This window comes from Helianthus annuus, chromosome 15 (genome assembly GCF_002127325.2).
Source record: "Helianthus annuus cultivar XRQ/B chromosome 15, HanXRQr2.0-SUNRISE, whole genome shotgun sequence".
NCBI classification, from domain to species: domain Eukaryota; kingdom Viridiplantae; phylum Streptophyta; class Magnoliopsida; order Asterales; family Asteraceae; genus Helianthus; species Helianthus annuus.
Genome location: NC_035447.2, coordinates 6,767,157 through 6,790,951, shown reverse-complemented (window position 1 = coordinate 6,790,951; position 23,795 = coordinate 6,767,157). Strand labels below are relative to the sequence as shown.

General features: G+C 44.3%; 3 protein-coding genes across 4 annotated transcripts; 2 read left to right on the top strand and 1 right to left on the bottom strand.

The window, feature by feature from the left end:
- The first annotated feature begins 659 nt into the window (after window positions 1-659).
- On the top strand, window positions 660-2,904 carry LOC110910423 (F-box/kelch-repeat protein OR23). Its single transcript, XM_022155068.2, has 2 exons — window positions 660-1,726; window positions 2,394-2,904. The coding sequence occupies exons 1-2, from the start codon at window positions 756-758 to the stop codon at window positions 2,683-2,685; spliced, it is 1,263 nt and encodes a 420-aa protein (XP_022010760.1). The 5' UTR covers window positions 660-755; the 3' UTR covers window positions 2,686-2,904.
- A 2,958-nt stretch (window positions 2,905-5,862) lies between these two features.
- On the top strand, window positions 5,863-10,902 carry LOC110913223. The gene is made up of 4 exons (XM_022158069.1): window positions 5,863-6,569; window positions 6,915-8,653; window positions 8,744-10,360; window positions 10,877-10,902. Exons 1-4 carry the CDS (start codon window positions 5,863-5,865, stop codon window positions 10,900-10,902), a joined length of 4,089 nt encoding a protein of 1,362 aa, XP_022013761.1.
- A 6,987-nt stretch (window positions 10,903-17,889) lies between these two features.
- On the bottom strand, window positions 17,890-22,602 carry LOC110910424 (BEL1-like homeodomain protein 9). 2 transcript variants are annotated; one of them, XM_022155069.2, is made up of 4 exons: window positions 21,660-22,602; window positions 19,533-19,834; window positions 18,884-18,944; window positions 17,890-18,396 (listed from the first exon to the last, which is right to left on the bottom strand). In XM_022155069.2, the coding sequence occupies exons 1-4, from the start codon at window positions 22,452-22,454 to the stop codon at window positions 17,986-17,988; spliced, it is 1,569 nt and encodes a 522-aa protein (XP_022010761.1). In that variant the 5' UTR covers window positions 22,455-22,602; the 3' UTR covers window positions 17,890-17,985. The 2 variants fall into 2 exon arrangements, with proteins under 2 accessions (XP_022010761.1, XP_035840019.1); XM_035984126.1 differs by having other exon boundaries at window positions 18,256-18,400.
- Between the last annotated feature and the right edge of the window lie 1,193 nt (window positions 22,603-23,795).

The following is a 23,795-nucleotide window of genomic DNA, read 5'->3' as shown; positions in this document are numbered from 1 at the left end:
AGGGTTTGTTATTGTTGCAATTTAACCCCTTTGACTTTTTTAGTTTTAACCCAAAGCTTTTCAATCTTTCAATTTAACCCCAACACTTTTTTATTTTCAACTTTGCTCCCCCTATATTTTTCATCTTTCGCTAGTTTTTCGTTCTACGTTTCGTTCAAAATTTTGCGAGTCAACACGCAGCAACGTGCGTGTGGGGTTCAACGTTTTTTCGTCTGGTTTTTTCCCGTTGAGTTCAATCAGATATGTCGAAACGTATGTTTTCATATGATTAATGCATCACATAACTTTTGGACTAATTCATTTGATGTTTACAACGTATCACGCCACAACGCGCACAGATCTTATTGCTAGTTTTATACATTTTTCTAAGACCATAGGTAATGGTTAATGCCCATTAAGGGGCATTTTTCACCACATCATCATCATAATGCCCTTTTAAAAAAGGTGTAATGGTTAATGCCTATTTCATTTATTACTTTCCATTATTTTTCTTCTCTTTGGGCATTATTATAGAAATGTCCCTCACTCTTCATGCCCCTATAATGCCCATGAGTAATGGTGTAAGGGTCAAAATCTTTCATGCCCTATAAAGCCCCATTAGATATGGTCTACAGAGTGTTTTAAGGTATTGACTAACCTTCCATTTCTACACCACTCATCCAAACACCCCCAAATTTCTTGCATCCAAAGCTACACCTTTATCCACAAAAATCCAATTACTTTCCCAAATTTCATTTTTTTCTAAAGACTTCCTAATGAATTCATCCCCATCACCTTCATCATCATCTTCATCTTCTTCATCAGAATCTCCTCAACAAACCCTAATTCCAGGCCTCCCATACGATCTCGCAGCCCTAATCCTCTCATTCCTCCCATACCCATATCACGGAACCCTCAAATCCATCTGCAAATCATGGAACCACTTCTTCTCATCAAGATTCTACCACTCAATCCGCCATAAACACATCCCATTTCCCAAAACATCCCATTTACTATGCATCTTCCCACAAGACCCATCCGTCTGTTCTCCCTACATATTCGACCCGATACACAAAGCCTGGTCTACCCTCCCACTCATGCCCTGCAACCCCCACGTCTACGGGTTATGCAATTTCGTCTCTGTGGCCCTCAAGACTCATGTTTACGTACTCGGTGGATCGCTATTCGATACGCGATCCTTTCCATTAGATCGCCCGTCGGGCTCTTCGTATAGTTTTCGGTATTCTTTTGTTACGAAGAGCTGGGAGACGCTGCCCCCGATGCTTTCGCCTCGGGGGAGCTTCGCCTGTGCCGCGGGTAGGGACCGGATTGTTGTGGCGGGTGGAGGGTCTAGGCATACCATGTTTGGTGCTGCGGGCAGTCGGTTGAGTTCGGTTGAGATGTTTGATGTTGGGAGGAATGAGTGGGTTGGGTTGGAGGGGTTGCCGCGGTTTCGGGCCGGGTGTGTTGGGTTTATGGTGGGGGGTGAGGAGGAGTTTTGGGTTATGGGGGGGTATGGGGAGTCAAGGACTATATTGGGCGTGTTTCCGGTCGATGAGTATTATCGAGATGCTGCGGTGATGCGGTTGGAGAATGGCGGTGGGGGTGTGGGTGCGGGGAAGTGGCGGTCGGTTGGGGATATGTGGGAGGAAGGGGAGAGGCGGCAGCTTGGGCGGATTGCGGTTGTTGAAGATGGTGGTGCAGGGTGTCCTGGTGTTTTTATGCTTGATAAAAATGATATATTCAGGTAACTTTAAGTTGTATATGAAATTATGAATTTTTTTATTCATTTGAAAAATTATATTGCCATTATGCTACTATATATATATATATATATATATAGAGGGAGCCGCTAGAATGAAAACCACCTTGAGTTGTAAGAATCGCGAGAACTACACCCCACGGGTGGGCGTTCACCACGATTTTTTTTTTTACAACTAGATGTGTAAATTATAAACACAGCCGTAAAAAAAAAGTTTTAAACGCCGCGGCCCGGGGTAGTTTTTTACACCACAAGTTTGGTGAAAAAAAAAGAAAAAAGAAAAAAAATTAAAAACACCAAACTTGTGGTGTAAAAAACTACCCCCTCGGCCGCGGCGTTTAAATTTTTTTTTTTTACGGCTGTGTTTATAATTTACACATCTAGTTGTAAAAAAAAAAATCGTGGTGAACGCCCACCCGTGGGGTGTAGTTCTCGCGGTTCTTACAACTCGAGGTGGTTTTCATTCTAGCAGCCCCCTATATATATATATATGGTTATTTGAGGTATGTTAGCAGGCTATGCGGTTATCGGTCCCATGTAAAATATTGGTGTCAAACATCGGTCAGAATATATCGGCACCGACTACCGATATTATCGGCGATACTGACCGATTTTCCCGATATGTATTAACATGATTAATACATAATTACAGGTATGATATGAATTCAAATCGCTGGTGGAAGGAAACCACATTACCAAAACGAGCCATAGACGAGTCAGCGGTCGGGTTCGTTGCGTTAAACGGTGAGCTACATGTCATGGCGACTCACAATGGAGCTGGTTCGGTGGAGAATCGAAGATTGAGACGCCATAAGCGGTTAACATCTCTGTTTATACAAGTTTACCATCCGGGGAAGAGGATTTGGAGGACCTTAACCGCCCAACCGCCATTCCAGCAACCGTTGGACTTCAAAACTGCGGTTATGTGCACTATTCGACTCTAAACTGGATTGATGTGAATTTGGTTAGTCTGTTTCTGAAATAGTTGCGAGTATAGTAGCAACATGTGGTTATATTATTGTTTCGTTGTATAGCATGCTATTGAATCAGCTGTCGCCTGTCTATTTGCCATAAAGTGTATGTTTGTCGTCGTTATCGCATGTATATAACGAAAGTAACTGAATTTATAGTTGTTTTAACGTTTTCGTATCTTGTTTTATGCTTCTGTTCTCTCTAGTAGATAACTTGAACTCTGTTATTAGAATGTTGTTTACTGGCAATTTTGACCCGTTTACATGTGAATAGTTGGTTGGTTGGTTGGTCGGCCCGGGCTATTTTTTTTTCTAACGGGTCAACAGAGAATTTTGACCCATTTCCCAAATCATTATAGTCACAAATATAGCTTATACATATGCAGATAATATATATATATATATATATATATATATATATATATATATATATTGTAATCTTTGACACAATTAAAAGTTTTGGACTAAAGTGTTTCAGGTTGATTCAACCTGACCCGTTTAGACTCGTACCAAAAAGTATCTGTTTCGACTTTTGACATGGACCTACTTTTACCGTTTCCCAATCTGTCCATTTGTCACATGTACGGCTAGGGGTGTAAACGAGCCGAGCCGAGCCTGACTAGGCTCGAGCTCGGCTCGTTATGTTTTTATGAAGCTCGAGCTCGGCTCGGTTCGAGCCTACTTCTCTGAACTCAAGCTCGGCTCGCGAGTAAAACCGAAAGCTCGAGCTCGGCTCGAACTATTTGGAGAACAACCTCAAATGAGTTAAAAGCTCGGCTCGAGCTCGTTTCAACAACAATTAAGCGAGCCAAAGCTCGGCTCGAGCTCGTTTCAACAACGATTAAGCGAGCCAAAGCTTGGCTCACCAATGTTATCATCATTATTATATTATATATATAAAAAAACTAAAATTCTATTTAGGCTCGTTTGGGCTCGCGAGCCTAAACGAGCTTTGTATTTCAGGCTCGAGCTCGGGCTCGATAACTAAACGAGCTCTATTTCAGGCTCGAGATCGGGCTCGGGCTCGTTAAGGCTCGACTCGTTCGAGCTTTTAACCGAGCCGATCACGAGTAGCTCTCGAGCCTCTGGGCTTGTTTACACCCCTATCTACGGTGTGATAGTGACGACAAAAAAACATGAGCTATTACGCTTTCTAAAAGTCGATAGATTTCAAAACTAACTGGGCTGACTACAAACTATATTGCTGTTCTGTTGAGTTTTCCTTTCTTTTGTGGGTTGCCTGCAATATCTTAAGCTGAATTTGTGGCTATGTTTTCTTCAGTCATTGACCGGCTAGCAAGTTCCTTAATGACCTCTGAACCATGGGCTGGGCTGTTTGTCTGAAGTCAGGAAAAAGTCCACACCTTCACTTTTGGTCGAGCCAAGTGCCAACGCCAAGCTGGCTTTGTATGGCTTGGTGGTGGTGCACCGTAAAGGATGTCTGCTGACCAAACCTTGTAGCCATCATGCGAGACCGCGGACCATGTGTTGGGGTATAAGTGGCGGACCCATTGTATAACCATGGGTGTCAACCGCCTTCCATGAATAAAAAATTAGTGTTATTTATACGCTAACCATGAGAAGGTCGAAATTTCTGCTTGTAACATGGCGGCTCGCTGTCGTGATGTGACACGTGTCCATTGGCGAAAATTAGCCTGAATGTCACACCCTAGTTCAAATTCCACCGGAACTTGTTTGAGGGATTTGACGGACACTGTATTGTTAAATAATTAAAAAGAGTAATTGAAGAGGTATGGTCCCAATTCCCTGCCTACATGGCAGGGACCACACCACTTTTTGTGCACACAAGGCATCCACATCATCTGGATCTTCTAGAAGCTTCCAGAAGACAACCGGATAAGGCCCGGCTGGCATCAAAGATGCCTCGCCCAACATCAAGGACAATACGTGGCACCATACACAGGAAGCCACATGGGCCTGCGACAATCCAGGGAGCAGGGCCGACATGACCAGTACGAGGTGCCCAACACCGTCGAATGCAGGGACGCCACGTGTACCACTATGCCGCCCCTGACAGAGCAGACCAAGAGGATATTCCCCTTGGTCGGACAGCTGGCGCGCACCCACAGCTGGCACAGCTGCTTCCTCCTTCTTCACCCTCCGGCTATAAATAGAACCCTTCATCATTCAGGTTAAGGATCTTAGCTCTCTTCACTCACTCTGTACACACACTATTTTATTCATCTCGGAACAGTACTTATTCTCACGCCGGAGCCTGGTTAAGAGGGAAAACCTCCCTTTCCCCTCTTAACGAGACTAACGGTGTTTACTGTTTTGCAGATCCCGAGCCTTTGATACGAGCAAGAGAAGAGGTTGAACCCCACAAGTGAAACGACCCCCTTGGTTATCCTTTGTGTTAACCATTGTTTCAACATTGGCGCCATCCGCTTTTTTGCAAGACCACTCTCACCTCTTTTTCTCTTTTAGAAAACACTCGTAAAAATGGCAGACCAGAATCATTCACACCCAGCTGACGGAGAAATCTCTTCTTTTGAACTCGTTTCGGACACGGCACACGTCCAACGCAGTCAAAGGAACGAGACCATCCAAGAAGGCCAGCTGAACAACGAGTTTCCGTCCATTTTCGGAAGTGCGTCCAGGGCTGCTAGCCAGACCACAACTGGACCCATTTTCCAAACACCAACAAGAATTATCACTCAGACCACAAACGGGGCTGCTCTCCAACCTCCAACGGGGATGTTACATCAAACCCCACCGCCGATGCAGACTGTAAGCCACGGGCCAGGCCCTTCGGCACCATCGGAACAAGCACAACTCAACTATTCTGCACTTTTAGGGCTACCCGAGGGAAAAACTCTGGCTTCCTGGTATGCCGAACAGATGGCGTCTATAAACCTTGTCTATACACAGCTCAGCGCACAACAAGCCTTGCTCCAAGCACAGGCCAACCAATCAGCGTTCGTAACTCCACAACCAAGGTCTCTGAGTACACACACGGCTCAGCAGACAAACGCGTGGAACTTACGACCAGAAAGAGAACCAGTGCAACAGGTCAGAAAACCCAGCATACAAGACACGCGCGATACCTATGCTGAAACAGAGAGCAACTTCGTCCAAACTTCCAATCAGCAACGAAGGCCGATCCAAACCCGCTTGGGCGCACGAAACATGAATACAGAATGGGAAGAGGAGGAAGACGACCCAACGTACAAGGCAGAGTCCACAGTGTTTAGCAGACTTCCTCCAGAGCACGAGGCTTACAAACCAACCAAGCGCGCGGGGTACAACCCCAAAGCAGAACATGACTTCACTTTGAGCTATCGTCCTGAGGACATGGCTGAAAATTCAAAATTTATTCCAGAAATCGCGTGCGCGGCCATCGACAAAACAAAGTTACCACACAACGTAGGTAAATACAATGGGTTGACGGACCCAGATGATCACCTCCAAGTGTTCAAAGGCGCGGGAGCAACAGGTGGTTGGAACCTACCAACATGGTGTCACTTGTTCGCTCAAACTTTCGTTGGTGCGGCACGCATCTGGTTCGACAATTTACCAGCTGGAAAAATCAAATCATGGGTCGACTTCCGAGAAAAATTCTTAGCACACTTTTCTCAACAGCGAAGACACGCCAGAGACCCAGGTGATTGTCTGAACATATACCGAAAAGACTACGAAAGCGTAGAGGATTTCATTACAAGGTACAACAAAGAATGTTTGGAAATTGGAGACATACCGGAAAAGATGATGCGCGCACACTTCATGCGAGCAGTCAAATGCGACGATCTGGTCAAAAGAATCAAAGGGCGCGACGGAGGACCCAAAGACTGGGAAACCTTCATTGAAGCAGCCAAGACCATTGCGCAGACCGATAGGCAATTGACCGGTGACGATCACCGTCAACGCACACACAACCACCACGATCGAAACAACAGAAGGGGCAGAAATCAACCCTGGAGGGCCTCTGGGAACAGAGAAAGAAGCCCCCCACGGGACGACGCACGCCATACGATCAATCAAATAGCACATCGAAAAGAAGTAAAGCGCGAAAACAGAGAAAAGCAGTGGACTCCACTAACCAAAACACCTTCTGAAATTTTATCCACAGAGAACCATCAATTCAAACCACCTTTGCAGATGCGCAACAAAAGGGGTCAGGACCCAAATCTCTTCTGTGAATTCCACAAAGACACGGGCCACTTGACCGATGATTGCTTCAGCTTAAAACAAGAAATCGAAAGAGCTCTAAGAGACGGAAAGCTCGGTCACTTGGTCAAAGGAGGAAAGCGCGATTACCGCCAGATACAACGAAGAGATGAAGGTCCAGACAACAAGAAGCTCAGAAAGCTAGAAACCCATATGGTGCAAGGAGGACCACGGCGACCAAGAAAAAACTACAACAAACGCGCGCAGGATGATTCATGGCGCGAGAAGCAGGTAGTATTCCCAGTTGTCAGGGGAGGTCCAAGAGAAAAGCGGCCAATAGTCATTTCCGGGGTGATCGGCCACTACCAAACAGATTACATCTTTATTGACCCCGGAAGCACCGCAGACATCATATATGAACAGTGCTTCAATCAATTCGACCAAGAGGATAAGGCGCGCCTGGAACCAGTTGACTACCCACTAACTGGATTCTGCAATGAGGCCGTCTTTCCCCTAGGACAAATATCTTTCCCAGTATTACTTTCTGATGGGAGAAATTCAAGAACTGAAGAAGTCACATTTATGGTGCTACCGGCACATTCAAGACATGACATCCTTTTAGGACGAGAATCCCAAGGAGATTTCAGCATGATCTGTTCCGCACCACATTCTGCCATAGGCTTTCCAACCGAAACAGGCGTTGCGTTGATATACGCAAGCAAGGAAGTGCTAGCAACAGACGAAATCAGGCCGGCAAAAGCAAGCAAGCCCGCACCGCGCAGAGAGGCAGAAAAATGGGTATTGAACAGTGCATACCCAGAACAAACGGTCACTCTGGGACCCGCAATGTCTGACCTAACGCGTGCGGCGCTAAAGAAATTACTGCATGACAACATAGATGTGTTCGCCTGGACACCAGCCGATATGGTGGGCGTTCCACGGCATATAGCGGAACACCGGTTAAACGTCGCAGAGGACGCGAAGCCAGTAGTGCATGCCAAACGACACCTGGGGGACATCAAACATGATGCAATGAAGGAACAAGTGTTAGAACTGCTAAACGCAGGAATAATTAGAGAAGTCCGGTACCAAACGTGGGTGGCAAGCCCAGTTATGGTGAAGAAACCGAATGGTAGTTGGCGAATGTGCGTCGACTACAAGGACCTGAACAAAGCATGCCCCCGTGACTGCTATGCGTTGCCCGACATAGACGAGAAAATAGATTCTTTGGCAACGTTCCGGTGGAAATGTTTTCTGGATTGCTACAAGGGATATCACCAGGTCCAGATGGCTGTTCAAGACGAGGATAAAACCGCATTCCGCACGCCAACGGGGCTATACTGCTACACCAAGATGCCGTTCGGCTTAAAGAATGCCGGTGCTACGTATCAACGGTTGATGAACGAAACATTCAGCGACGCCATCGGTAAATACATCGAGGTATACATGGACGATCTGGTAATCATGAGCAGGGAGGAGAGCGCAATGCTGGTAAATATTCAGAAAACCTTCAACACGCTGCGCAGCGTGAGCATCAAACTGAATCCAGCAAAGTGCTCATTTGGAATGGAGGAAGGAAAGTTTCTGGGCTTCATAGTCACCAAAGATGGTTTTAAGGTGAACCCAGAAAAGGTCCAGGCCATAGAGAGGATGCCTTCACCAGCAAGCATCAAAGATATGCAAAAGCTCGCAGGACGATTGGCAGCCCTCAATCGATTCCTAGCAAACCACGCGGCAAAATCCTTCCCATTCATCAAGACCTTACGAAACTGCATGAAGAAAACCCAATTCCAATGGACTCCGGAAGCAGAAAGTGCGTTCCGCGAGATGAAAGACTGTCTCATCAAGCTGCCAACTCTAACCGCACCAAACAAAGGAGAACCTTTGGTTTTGTACCTCTCAGCTTCCGACAGGGCCGTCGGTGCCGTATTGCTGGTTGATCGACAAGGTGTCCAAACACCTGTGTATTATGTGTCCAGAACCCTAACCGACCCAGAAACAAGATACGCAATCATGGAAAAGCTCGTCCTTGCACTGATTCACGCATCAAGAAGGCTACGCCGATATTTCGCCAATCACGTCATCCACGTGTTAACAAATTACAATATTGGGAATATCCTAGCAAGGCCGGAAATATCAGGAAGGTTGGCCAAATGGGCGATAGAGCTAGGGGGACTCAACGTAGTCTTCAGACCACGACCGTCGATAAAAGGCCAAGTTTTGGCAGACTTCATGACGGAAGTCCCCGATGACAAAGACAGAGAATGTAAGGCGATGGAGAAAGCAGAGAAAAAACAAATCGAAGAACCATGGATGCTGTATACTGACGGCGCGTCCAACGAAGATGGGGCAGGTGCGGGGCTGCGGCTAGTGAGCCCAGACAAAAACGAGTTCACCTACGCCATACGTCTAGACTTCAAGAGCACAAATAACGAGGCAGAGTATGAAGCCTTTTTGGCCGGCTTGCGCTTAGCAATCAAAATGGGAGTCCGACATATTGAGGCACATGTGGACTCCATGCTAGTGGCAGGCCAAATCAACGGTCAATACGAAGCCAAGGGCGACATCATGGCACTCTATCTCAACCAGGCAAAGACGTTGCTGCAAACTTTCTATTCTTACAAGGTGCACCACATAAACCGCAGCGAAAACAAGCCAGCAGACGCCTTAAGCAAGCTTGCGTCAACAAGTTTTCAGCACCTAGCCAAAGACGTACGAATAGAAGTTTTAAGCAACCCGTCTGTACCACTCCGAGAAGTCAGCGTCATCCAAACAGGAACCACGTCATGGATGACACCCATCATCATGTACTTACAGTCCGGGATACTCCCAGAAAATAAAGCCGAGGCGCGGAAAATCCAGTATAAATCAGAACATTATCAAATGGCGGATGGGATATTGTACCGAAAGTCATATCTCGGCCCTCTGCTGAGATGTGTTGACGCCGACGACGCAAATTATCTAATCCGGGAAGTACATGAGGGCATCTGCGGCATCCACGCCGGGCCACGCATGGTAGTGGCTAAAGTAATGAACGCCGGGTACTACTGGCCCGGAATGCACCTCGATGCCGTGAAAGAACTAAGGAAATGCAGCGGCTGCCAACGGCATGCACCAAAAACCATGCGTCCAAAAAATGAGTTGGTGCCTGTAACAACCGCATGGCCCTTTCAGCAATGGGGCATAGACATGGTGGGCCCCTTTCCAGAAGCTCCGGGGGCAGTCAAGTTTATCATCGTCGCGGTGGATTACTTCACCAAGTGGGTAGAAGCAAAAGCACTTGCGTCAACCACGTCGGCAGTCGTTAAACGATTTATCTGGGAACAAATCATATGCCGTTTCGGCCTGCCACTCCGAATCATCACCGACAATGGTACAAACTTTGCAGCAGATGATCTCGAACGATGGTTCAAGGAACTAAACATCGAACATACCTTCTCGTCGGTCGCACATCCGCAAGGGAATGGTCAAGTTGAAGCGGTCAACAAGAGCATCGTCGATGGCATCAAAGCAAGGCTCGGTGAAAAAAGACGAGGGTGGGTCGACGAGCTACCAAGCATATTGTGGGCCCATAGAACAATGCCCAAAACAAGCAATGGAGAAACACCCTTTAGCTTGGTCTATGGGTCCGAAGCTGTGATCCCAGCAGAAATCGGGCTCCCATCTCCAAGAATGCTCTCCATGAATCTGATCAATAACGAAGAAGAACGGAGGATCGACCTGGACCTCCTAGAAGAACGAAGAGAGATGGCTGCAATCAATGAAGCCAAGTACAAATCAAAGCTTGAAAAGTATTACAACTCCCGAGTCCGGATCTGCACCTTCAACCCAGGCGATTATGTCTTAAGGGACAATGAAGCATCCAACGCAGAAAAACCAGGGAAACTGGCTCCCAAATGGGAAGGCCCATACATCATTGATGCGGTCCTCGGCAAGGGAGCATACAAGCTACGTACCATGAACGACAAAGAGGTTCCACGAACCTGGAATGCCCAACAGTTACGAAAATGCTACATATAAACATGTAATCGTATAGGGCGAATCACCGACACATTTACTTAATACAAGAAGGGTTTGGCTACCTTTATTTCATGCAAATTTTTTGTCACAACTGCATTTATTACTTCGGGCGTACACGAAAACATCAATGGCTCGACCATAGGAAACGTTGTAGACCTCCAAGGCTCGTCACAACCAAGTGAACGGCCGGGTCAGAAACACAACCAAAGCCTACAAAACGCCAAAAAACATAACTTCGTGCCCACATAAACACGAAAACATCGATAGCAAGGCAACTAAACATTGTAATGCTCCCAAGGCTGCAATCCCAGCCGAGCTCACACAATAACCTGCAACTCGATCACTTCGTATATCACATGCAAGCGCGCGTACTTAAACGACAGAATAAAAACGTTGTCATAACACAACATCACCTGTCAGCGCCATCATTCATTCGTGACACCTAATCAAAGTAATTAAAACATGCACATATTATGACGATTTCAAAATTTGCATAAACACAATCAAAATAACAAACAATCGTCAAAGTACACAAAAGCGCAAAGTAAGAAATTGTCTTGAAACATCATTACAAGCCCATACAAGGCTGTACGCGGCACACAGGCCGGAAATCCCAAACTAAGTGCGGCTGGAACCAGCACCACCCGCACCACTAGCATCACCTTCTCCCAATGCCTTCTTTAACAAAGCTACCCCATCCGCTTTGAGGGCCAACTTACCAGCAGCCTTAACTACGGCAAAATCAAGCATTGCAAACTCTCGCCGTTTCTTCGCATACGCATTATCGCAATCAGCCTTATACAGCTCAAACTTGTAATCCTTCTCATTGTTTGCAGCAGCACACCTGCCTTCAGCATACCCATTCTTGCGGCCACTATTGTAACCTGCCCCACCCAACTCAAACATGTATTGGGCAAGCTCAGGAGAATTCAAGATACGATCAGCAAGCTGCATGAAAAACAAGGTCGAATAAGATAGCAGAAAAAACTACACAAAAGTAGAAATAAAGGAAGACAGAAATAGAACAGGCAAAGAACATTACCAATGGAACACCGCGAGATAGCAGCCACCTACTATCAGCTGAAGCTTCCTCAGCAAGGAGCTCAGACGCACGGCACTCAGCCGTCTTCTCATCAAGAAGACGCTGAGCAGCCTCACATTCCGAAGCCTTCTCTTGCACAAGAAGCTCCAGCTTATCTATCCGCGCAATATACTCCTTCTCCTTCTTTTCCGCAGCAAGACGCGCTTGATGGGCCTCTTCCGCAAGAGCCGTCTTCTCACCGGACAGCCGCACAATAGCATCACGCTGCGACTGCATCTCCGCGTTCGTACGAGCACATGCCGACTCCCAATCCTTTTGTTTTTGCTCGTTTAACTGTTTCTGCTCTTCAAATTTCCGCTCAGCCTCAGTAACCCGCCATTGCAGACCCTTCTGCTCCGTGTTAAATTTTTCCTTCTCTTCAGCAAATGCCTTCTTGGCCTCCTCAAACGCCATAGTTTCTTCTCCCATAGAACGCCATTCACGAAGAATCTCCTGAGAGGTGGCAAAGAAGTTAACCCCAGCCGTAACATGATCATCTATAAGGGCAAAGCGGCTACGGTTTTTCTGAAACATCCTCTCGGCAGGAGGAAGGGATAATGAGAAGAACTCCTGACAGTTCTGTAAATCATTCATGCGGGAGCCCTGAGTAAGGCCCCAACGGGGGACGTGCGGCAAATCATCGCAAGCTGGGTTACCCCAGGAATCAGCAGGATTTTGTTCAAAATGCGGACTCCGCACAAAGCCAGAAGTGGCTCCACCGTCAACAGGAGGACGTTTTGTGTAAATGGTTTGTTGTGGAGTAGTCTCACTAGACTCCATCTCCACTTCAATACCTTTACCCTTATCAACTCCACCAGCATCACCACCAACATCACCACCAGCAGCGTCACCTCCCTCAAATATACCTTCAAACCCCGCACCGCCCTTCACAGTTACATCAGCATCATCTCGAGGAGGGGTCAAGCCAACAGTCCTCGAAGGAGGAGAGGTAGGTGGAGTAATCTGAGAAATATCCACTGACCGCGGCTTCTTGCTAGTCTTAGATTCTGCCACAAAATTACAATTAGCAAAAAAAGACAAAATGAAAGATGACAGAAACATACGCAGAAACTAAGTTACCAGGGCGGGAAGCAGAAGCCTCAAATATCTTCTCCAACAAATTCCCTCGACCCCCACTAAATACACCCAAATCAACCTCAGATTCAGAAGGGGCTGGGGGGGCATCCTTTTGAAGCTTGGCCTTCTTGGCCGCAAGAAGGGCAGCAGCTTGTTCATCAAGATGACGCTTATGATCATCAAGAGCCTTCTTCTTCATATGCTCAGTTAAAGTGGCTTTATCATCAGGATCGGACCCTTGACGCACCTCCCCAGGGCCTAGGCCAGACAATGTATCAGACACTACCACATAATCTAGATAAGGAAGAGTAGAAGGTTGCTTACGAGAAGATCCAGCAGCTCCACCCTCTTTCTTCCCTTCCCTTCTTACAGATTTCTCCGTCCTTGCCCTCTTCCTCGTCTCCAACTGGGCAGACGGATCAACAGATGCCTCCGCATCGTCATCATCCTCAGCAAACCCATGAACCGGCTCAGCAACACCACCAGGCGTGGTACCTGCACGCGCGGAATGAGATATTAGACCTTCAACATCCCGGTCAGAACTTCCACTAGAAAGGATAACGATTTCCTCTCGACCAGAGTCGACCAAGTCGTCCTCATCATCCTCACCAAGAACTTCATTGGCGTATCCACTCAAACTCGCATCGGTAGGATGAAGAAAACGGTCATGTATTTGCTCCAACCACGTTGGATTCCCATCAGCTTGGATAGCTTCAACCATGGCACCCGCTGATTTCGGGTCCAAGGCATTCAGCAAACTATAACCAACTGCAAAGTGGAAACAAAAATAAGAACACATAATAAAAATAAAGGGAAATAATCAAGGGATGAGACATGAAAGAACAATACATTTGCCCTTATGGCTATATGCAGGCTGACCCAACGGGTGTTTAGGAACCCACAACAAACTCATCCCTGCACCAACCAAGGCCATCTCATCCAGTTGAGAAATAGCCGTCGGCTTCGCAGTTATCTTCTTAAACCAGTCTTGATCACCATAGTTGGGAAGAACATCCACCCTGGGAACCCCTTGTTCCACATGCCTATACGACATACCCGTCGGAATCACACCGCGACGGATGTAGAAAAACTTTTGCTTCCAGTCATGAATGCCCTTTATTGGCACCGAACACACCTGAGCAACCCCCATCCTAGCCTGGAAAGAGTAGAACCCACTGGAATACGAAACACTATAAAAAGTGTTGAACATGGGAAACGTCGGTTCAACTCGATAAGAACGGCAAACAAACTCGAAGTGAGTAATCCGGGGAAGCCCAATAGCATTTATTTGAGAAATATGAAGACCATAACCTCTCAGAACGTCAGCAACAAACTTCGTAATGGGCAACCTAAAATTGCCTTCTCGGAAAAAAGCAGCGTATAAAGTGATAAAACCAGGGGGGGCATCCAGTGCAGTACATCCAGACGGAGGATATCGAGCCCCCCACTCAGGTCGAAAGTTATGTCCTCTAACGAGGTTCTGGAATTCATCTTCTTTCCAGTTAATCTGGGCCTGGTCAGGACCAGGAGGCGCTCTACTCTTATGTTTCCTCTTCTTTTGAGTAGGATTCTTATCAGCCATGACAAAAATCAAGAAGAAAACAACTTGAAAAACGGTGAAAGATAGAGCAAAGGAGAAGAAGGTGGAGAGAAATTGCACTGAGAATTTGAAAGTGAAAGAAGAAAGTGAATAACCGCTCTGCTATTTATACTCATCGCATTAAATGCGAGGGATAGTGGAACGTCAGGAGGCAGGAAAAGTAACCAATAGATGGCCGACACGTCAGAGGAAAGAGAAGACGTCGGCTCATTTTTCGGGAAGCATGGGCGACAGGGTCTGCTGATGTGACAGAAAGTCGCTGCAAAAGCAACTGTTCACCTCCGAAAAGACAGGGACGTCAGACGGTCACACCAAACGTTTCCCCATAACCACCAAACTTCCAACAGAAGAAAGCAAAAGAGGGCCAAAACCCATGCGGCATGCGTCCATTTGGCTCACTTTTTTCAAAGGGCCAAAACCCATGCGGCATGCGTCCATTTGGCTCACTTTTTTCAAAGGGCCAAAACCCATGCGGCATGCGTCCATTTGGCTCACTTTTTTCAAAGGGCCAAAACCCATGCGGCATGCGTCCATTTGGCTCACTTTTTTCAAAGGGCCAAAACCCATGCGGCATGCGTCCATTTGGCTCACTTTTTTCAAAGGGCCAAAACCCATGCGGCATGCGCCCATTTGGCTCACTTTTTTCAAAGGGCCAAAACCCATGCGGCATGCGTCCATTTGGCTCACTTTTTTCAAAGGGCCAAAACCCATGCGGCATGCGTCCATTTGGCTCACTTTTTTCAAAGGGCCAAAACCCATGCGGCATGCGTCCATTTGGCTCACTTTTTTCAAAGGGCCAAAACCCATGCGGCATGCGTCCATTTGGCTCACTTTTTTCAAAGGGCCAAAACCCATGCGGCATGCGCCCATTTGGCTCACTTTTTTCAAAGGGCCAAAACCCATGCGGCATGCGTCCATTTGGCTCACTTTTTTCAAAGGGCCAAAACCCATGCGGCATGCGTCCATTTGGCTCACTTTTTTCAAAGGGCCAAAACCCATGCGGCATGCGTCCATTTGGCTCACTTTTTCAAAGGGCCAAAACCCATGCGGCATGCGTCCATTTGGCTCACTTTTTTCAAAAGGCCAAGACCCACGCGGCATGCGTCCACTCGGCTCAATTTATATCCACCAACTCCAACGCGATGCATAAAAACCACAACTCTCATAAGTCCAGAATCCCTCCTAGACGATCAACTCAACTAGAAGGCACACTGGACTGGGGGGACTTGAAGAGGTATGGTCCCAATTCCCTGCCTACATGGCAGGGACCACACCACTTTTTGTGCACACAAGGCATCCACATCATCTGGATCTTCTAGAAGCTTCCAGAAGACAACCGGATAAGGCCCGGCTGGCATCAAAGATGCCTCGCCCAACATCAAGGACAATACGTGGCACCATACACAGGAAGCCACATGGGCCTGCGACAATCCAGGGAGCAGGGCCGACATGACCAGTACGAGGTGCCCAACACCGTCGAATGCAGGGACGCCACGTGTACCACTATGCCGCCCCTGACAGAGCAGACCAAGAGGATATTCCCCTTGGTCGGACAGCTGGCGCGCACCCACAGCTGGCACAGCTGCTTCCTCCTTCTTCACCCTCCGGCTATAAATAGAACCCTTCATCATTCAGGTTAAGGATCTTAGCTCTCTTCACTCACTCTGTACACACACTATTTTATTCATCTCGGAACAGTACTTATTCTCACGCCGGAGCCTGGTTAAGAGGGAAAACCTCCCTTTCCCCTCTTAACGAGACTAACGGTGTTTACTGTTTTGCAGATCCCGAGCCTTTGATACGAGCAAGAGAAGAGGTTGAACCCCACAAGTGAAACGACCCCCTTGGTTATCCTTTGTGTTAACCATTGTTTCAACAGTAATAAATTAATATGCTTATTAATTTGAGGGACACTGTATTACAAGGTTTTTAATGAATTAGAACTTTCTTATACTTGAAAATTTATATTTATATATGATAAAATTTAAACTGAATGCACAGTAGTTTATAGTTTATTATTAAATTAAAATTAGAATTAGAATCAAATTAAATTAAATTAAATTAAAATTAAATTAAATTAAAATCATTTAAAATTAGAATGGAATGAATAGTAACATAATTAAGAGATGAGCAAATGGTATCGGGTATAGGTACCGGTCTCAAATTTACCAAACCGGTGTATTTTCGGTACCGGTTCTGCACAGGTATTCACCGGTTTTTACCCTCAAATACCAGTGTCGTACCAGTACCGACCGGTACCGAACCGTACCACACTAGGTATATTCGGTACCGGTACCCACTTTCGGGGATTTCGGTAACAGTATTTTCGGTACCGGTTGGTACCGAGCTCATCAAATCCTGCAGCAACGCATCAATGCAAGTAATTGCACCGTTTAGATTACTTTTCATACACACAGTAAGTAAACTGTATTTCGTTTGAATGAGGTTTTATATACACAACAACTTATTTTGCTTTATTTTTTGTCTTTTTCTGTAATGAATGAATTGTAGCATGTAAAATTAACTTGGATATTTAGAATATTGATGAGCAAATCGTATCAAATCCTGTAAACGAACCGGTATCGTATCGGTACCAAATTTACTATACCAAATCATTTTCGGTACCAATTTGGTACCCACCTTTTGGCGTTTTCAGAATAGTTACTTTCGGTTCGACGCCGGTCTAGCACCATACCTGTATTTATTGATTTTTACCTTCAAATACCATACCGTATTTTACCGAGCATTTTCGGTGCCGGTACCTAATTTCGATGATTTTCTGAATCGGTACTTTCGCTGCCGTTACCGGTACCGAGCTCATCCATATTTTAACGTATTAGCACCGTAATAACTGAACTGAAAACAACCGAATTTCCAACGTGTAGAACATGTGGGTCCTATTATTATATATTAGGTTATTTAAAATCGTTTTAAACGGAGTGACTATCCTTACCACATAATTTTATTTATGTTTTGATATTCGGTATCTGTTTGCCGTTGCTGACATGCCTTTTGTAGTCATTGGGTCCCGTCGCAACACGCGGGCAGAAAATAACTAGTTAAATATAAGAAATGAACTTGTACAAAGTGCTGGGCTACTAAAGAAGTGATGGGCTGCTGTTTTATCAGATGGGCCGGAGGTGTTCAGCTGCTGGGCTTTTGTCAAAGATTTGACAAAATTGAGGTGTAACAAGTCACCTATTTTCTTATGAGAAAAAAAAAAAAAAGCTCTCAGGAAGATACAGAAGCTTCATGGCGCCTACAAATAATGTGCAATATGCAACACCAAAATCAGCTTGTATTCAACCTGCAGTATACATCATGCCCCTTTGATGATAATTCATACATACATACATACTATATACCATCAGCCACCAAATTCATGCAAAAACTGGCCCCCAATAATTTCTCTATTTTGTGCATCCAAACCACCTATAACAAATCTCTGGCTGCTTCCGACCGCGCTCAAGGGAAACGCGGTTGCATTGTTGTTTTGATGGAGACCGAGCGTCAATGAAACCCCGCGATTCACACTTGAATGGTAACTATCATAAAGGTTCATGTGCTCCTTGTCTCCTCCTTCCATTATATGATGATCGCTATATTTATTGTCGTTTTTAGCGCGCTTTGGAGGGCAGGAAGAAACTGAGTTTCCGAGGGGAGAAGTGTCTTGTTCTTGAAAATCAGTTTTCGGCAGTTGCCTGGTTTCAAGCGTGTGTACTTCCTCTACCATTGGCTTCCAAAGTCTCACGCGTGCATTGATGAACCAGTTAGAAACCTGACTGATAAATGATGTCAGATAATACGTGTTTGGTCTAGTTATATGTGACATTGAACGATAAAGATTAGGAAGATATTAACACACATGTAACTCGACTTTGACCCGTTTAAGCACGTGTACATTGTGGCAGTTATGCGGTTACATAACCGCCTTATGTACCACAGTTATTGTAGTACATACAAGTGGACCAAGTGGTTATGCGGCACTTAAAATTGGTTATGTATCGAACGACCATGTTTATATTAACGTTGTTCGACAGACAGAGGCGATGCTTTGAAGGGGCCGGGAGGGGCGCCTGACCCCCCGAACTTTTCGGCAAGTAGTGTTATATATGTAGTTTTCGTATAGAAATTTTTTGGTATATACGTTTTCGCCCCCCCCCCCCCCCCCCCCCCCCGGTAAAAAATTTCAAGCGTCGCCACTGTCGACAGATAACAAACACGATTTTATAGTGAAATAACAAGTAGATAGGAAAGAAGCACACCTGATTTCGGGACAAACCGGTTTGTGTAGCCAACATTTGCTTATCTGTGTCGGTGGGATAACTATGCAAGTACATTCAAGAAAAAAAAAGACTACATTATCAATTAATAATGTAAATGTTAGAATTAAGTTGCACAAATGATTGTTTTCCATCGCTATCACCAGTTAAACGAGCGTTTCTCTTAGTAATTTAACAAAGGAAAACACTCGTTAATCTGGGACGGAAAATATAAAAAGAGCTTTTGCAATTGAACAACCACATGATGTTCTTGGCATGCACAATAGTGGCAAAGTTGTATACGCTTGGTTTAAAAAAGCGTGAGGCGGTCCGAGGCATTTACGTCCCAAAGCCGAGGCGAGAGCTTCACATACAAACAACTAAAAAAGCTTTACGTACAACCAAAAGATGCACGTGTCTCATTAGTTTTACATATTAACCGTTGTATAAGTAAACCATTCAAAATCTCTTCATCCCTTCGGTTGTTTTTACATATCACCCTCCCACAGACCCTAATATTGACCAAGTGACTGTATTTTGACTCAAGTGTATATGACGTGACGCCTCAAGGCCCTAAGTTATCAGGCGCGCCTTTTTAAACCAAGCGTATACTACAACCAATAGAATCTTGGTTAGCAAAAGAATGACTCACGGGTGCAGAAAATGATCAAATAACCATGCTCTCAGAACAGTCACAGCTTGCTTCGGTAGACCCCTTTGGGGACGCCAAACAAGCTGATGGTCCATGTTGTTGACTGCGCTTTGACCATAAGACCCTTTGTAGTCTTCTTTGGTCACATGTATCTGGTCCGTTATAGCATTGTTAAGGTTACAGAAATGCTTGGACATTACTTTTAAGTCCAACATTGCGAATGGAGCTGCACCAGCAACTGTGTCAAATGATGCTATAACCGCTTGTATCTGCCGGTAGTAATGTTTGTACCTCTTGTAGACCTATATATTCAAGATAAAAGTAAATACTCCATCTTAAGACCTATATATTCATAATCTCCTTTTGAAACCATTCATCCTTATATATATGGATATCGTGTGTTACTAGTATCGGTGGAAACATACACATTCTAAATATTATCTTCACGCTTTTTATTGCTCGTTATAATGTTATTTGTGATCTTTGTTATATGGTTCAAGAGAACAAATAAAGAATCACAAACACATGTGGAAACATACACATTCTAAATGGTGGTAACTTCTGATCCATGAAGAGTTACCGACTCGTCGCACCTTTCAACGATATAGATTTTTTGTTTCGCCGGATCATTGGGCCAAAATTCCATCATTTGAAGCTCTGATAACAAATACCCTAACTAAGGTTTTTTTTTTTTTTTTTTTTTTTTTTTGTGTGTTTTTTTTGCGGTTTATATAAGGGACCTATTGTATCTCTAAAAGGCAATCTTAAATACATCAATTTATATAAATCACGTGTCTAGCGTGTTACCATTCTACCTCACAAGCATAATAGAAAGTGACCACAAAGCGACTTCTATCTTCTAAGTCGTGTCTCAGTATTGAATGGATTCGACACGCGGTGGCATATGTTTTAATTAAGCATGCATATACTTTTTAGAGCAATGTCCCTTCAACTTGATTAGTAAACAAAAACTCTTGGCATGGAACAAGGGGTGTTGGTGAGTTTAGACAGAGCTTAGGATAGAAGAGGTCAGGGGTTCAATCTTCATGGTGTGCAACGTTAGCCATTCAAAAGAAAGATAAATAAATAACAAAAGAATTAGAAAGAAAAGAAAAGATCCAAAATTCTTTTATTTTTCTTAGTTTACTTTATTCCCTTTCAACTAACTGTTTTGGTGTAGAAATGATTATTTGTGGATAATTATTTTCATCGCTTATAAAGTACAAGAAGACATTGGATACTCATTAAAGGCCCTTTAGGTTCTCTCCTGGTTTTACATATATATGCTCTCTTCCATATTCTCTGTCATTACATTCTTTTAGAATAATAAATACATTTTAATGCCAAAAAAGCAACAAAAAAATTCCTAACAATAACAATAAGAAAACTGAAAATAAAAACCTTGTAATGTTATAAGCTTCAAAAGTAGTGAATTTATTTACAAAATTATTCCTTTTAGTGCCTATTATTCTATCATCCATTCACAACTCATATGCTAATTTAAGGTATCACTCATATATTCAAGTAACTCAAGTTGGCATCTATCAAAAACTATCCCTTGATAAAGTAAGCTTAAAATCAAAGCAGAAAAAACAATGAAGAGAAAGTAAATAATCAAACAGATAAAATAAGGATATCAACCAACTTCATTTGATTTTAAGGTGGCTGATTCTAAACACACCCCCCTCCTGATTATACCCCCCTTTAGAGGAAAACTATCGGTCTCATGCGGGCCTTACCTGTAAGTATGTGAGAGGAAGGGGGTGTAAAAAGTAATTAGGGGTGTAGGAAGTAGCACCCTTTAAGGTCCTCTAGCTATTGAAACTACCTTATAGTTAGTTTTTTATTTATCTTCAAAATAGTTGGTTTTATTGATATATTAGATACTAACTTAGAAACATATTAGATACTAACTTAGAAACCCAACCCATGTATTACACGGGCTCGGGCTGAATATATAAAATATTTAATAATTGGTAACAAAATTTAAAAATTATAAAACAAGATTTTTTTAAATTAAAATTAGCGAAATAAGAGAAGCCGAAAAATAATTTTGGGCTCAGGAATTATGACGCAACAAGTTACTTATTTATTAGATACAGATAAATAATTGTCGGTTTAGTTTACCTCGTTTAACAATGAAATCAACCTTGACCGTTTGGTCTCAACCCGAACAACATCAGTATCAGTACCACTATTCGTATAATTAACGAGACTCGGATCCATGACCAAACCACATGAACCACCATCGAACCTCTCTCCAAACCCTACATCGCAAACCTCGTCCAACAACTCTTGCGCCGGTTTCAAAAACCTCGATCCTCTCAAAACGGAGTCAACACTCCGGTCAAACTCTTCGCCGCCGTACGCCACCGGAATAGTTTCAGTTCCAGTTCCGGCGATCGAGGAGAGAGACAACGCCAGCAGCTCAGGCTTCCGTATGACGAAATCTCCGGTGACGTCATGCTGAGCGTAATCAAAGTCACCGGTGTTGTTGATGCTAGGGTTGGCGCATGATAGCATGTAAGAGGAAGTTACGTGGTTGTTGATGGCGCATGGTAGTAAACACGAGCTTGTGGCGTGGTTGTTTGTGGTGGTGTGACTGGCGCATGATAGCAAACACGACGGAGTGTCGAGGTTGTTTGTGGTGGTGTGACTGGCGCATGATAGCATATAAGAGGAAGGTACGTGGTTGTTGATGGCGCATGATAGCAAACACGAGCTTGTGACGTGGTTGTTTGTGGTGGTGTGACTGGCGCATGGTAGCAAACACGACGGAGTGTTGTGGTTTGTGGTGGTGTGAGTGGCGCATGATAGCAGATAAGGTTTATCATAAACTAGGGTTTGGAGATCTCCTCCGACTCTGAGTTTGTCTCGTCTGCTTTGCTGAGGGATGTGGAATGGTTCGAAAGCGTCCGCCATAACAAGGTCTAGAGAGAGAAAGCTAGAGAGAGAGAGAGAAAGTGAGGATGATGATGTGATAGTCTGGTGAAACGAATATAACAGAGATATGGGTTGGTGGCGTAGGTTAGCAAGGTAAAACTGAAACAGCTGATGTATGATGACACTGGTGGTTGCAGAACCTACTGGCCTAAGAAACACTGTTTATGTTAAGTTATAATCTTTCTATCACATAAATTTTGTTTTTTTAAATGGTCAGCAGAAATTTGTTTTTAAATACATAGTAATATATGTATACAAAGTGATTGGTGATTTGTGTTTTTAAATATATAGTAATAGTAATATATGTATACAAAGTGATTGGAGATTTGTAAACCATGATAAAAAGGTTTTTATCATTGGGTTGTTTGGGATCGTGTGACTTTGAAGAAAAATAAAGGGGGTCTCGGGAAAAATAAAGGGGGTCTCGGGTTGAGTAAGTTGAAGCATATTAATATTGCTCTTTTGTCCAAATGCGGGTGGCGATTTAAGATAGAGAAAAATCAGCTTTGAAGGAAGGTGGTGGATGCTATTCACAAGAGTAGAAGCAATAGGAACTTTCTGCCGGCGAAAGAAGTTTGAATGGAGTGTGGAATAATATTACCAAAACGGTAGCTCGAACTATGGTGGACGGTATCCCTTTACGTAAATTTTTAGAAGTATTGTTGGAAATGATCTTAATGAACCATTAAAAGATATATATCCTAACATTTTAAATATTGAGGCTAAAAAATTGTAGTGTGGATAACAGGATTTGCATGAACAAAGACGGCACATACCGAATGAACTGGAATTGGAGAAACAGTCCTGGATCCTTCTTGGAGATATCAGAATTAAATTGGATTATTAGGGATCTGGATTCGGTTAAGCTGGAGGATCGAAGTGACAAGTGGTCATGGATCGGGAGGGAAGAATGTTCAGATGGAACAGTAAGAATAACGCTTACAAGAGGAACGGATCATAGCAATAATTATGTGATGAAGTGGTGTAAATGGACCCCTTTGAAATGTAATGTGCACGCATGGAGAGCCGAGATGGATAAAATGTCACACCCCCAAAATCCACCTGCGGAGTATCACCGCTTGGGAGCGTGACTGACCAGGATCAAGCCACCAATCATATTGAACATGCATTTAATATTAAATAAAGTAAATGAAAACCATCCATTCAATACAAAAGGTGTTCAAACATTAAATCGTTTCAAAAGTGTTGCGGAAGCATAGTAAATAAACCAGTATCAATAGTTTTAAGTATCACAATAGTAAAGCGGAAAAGCCACGATCCTTGTCCACAACGACCCGCTTCTCCAGTGCAAGCTCCAAG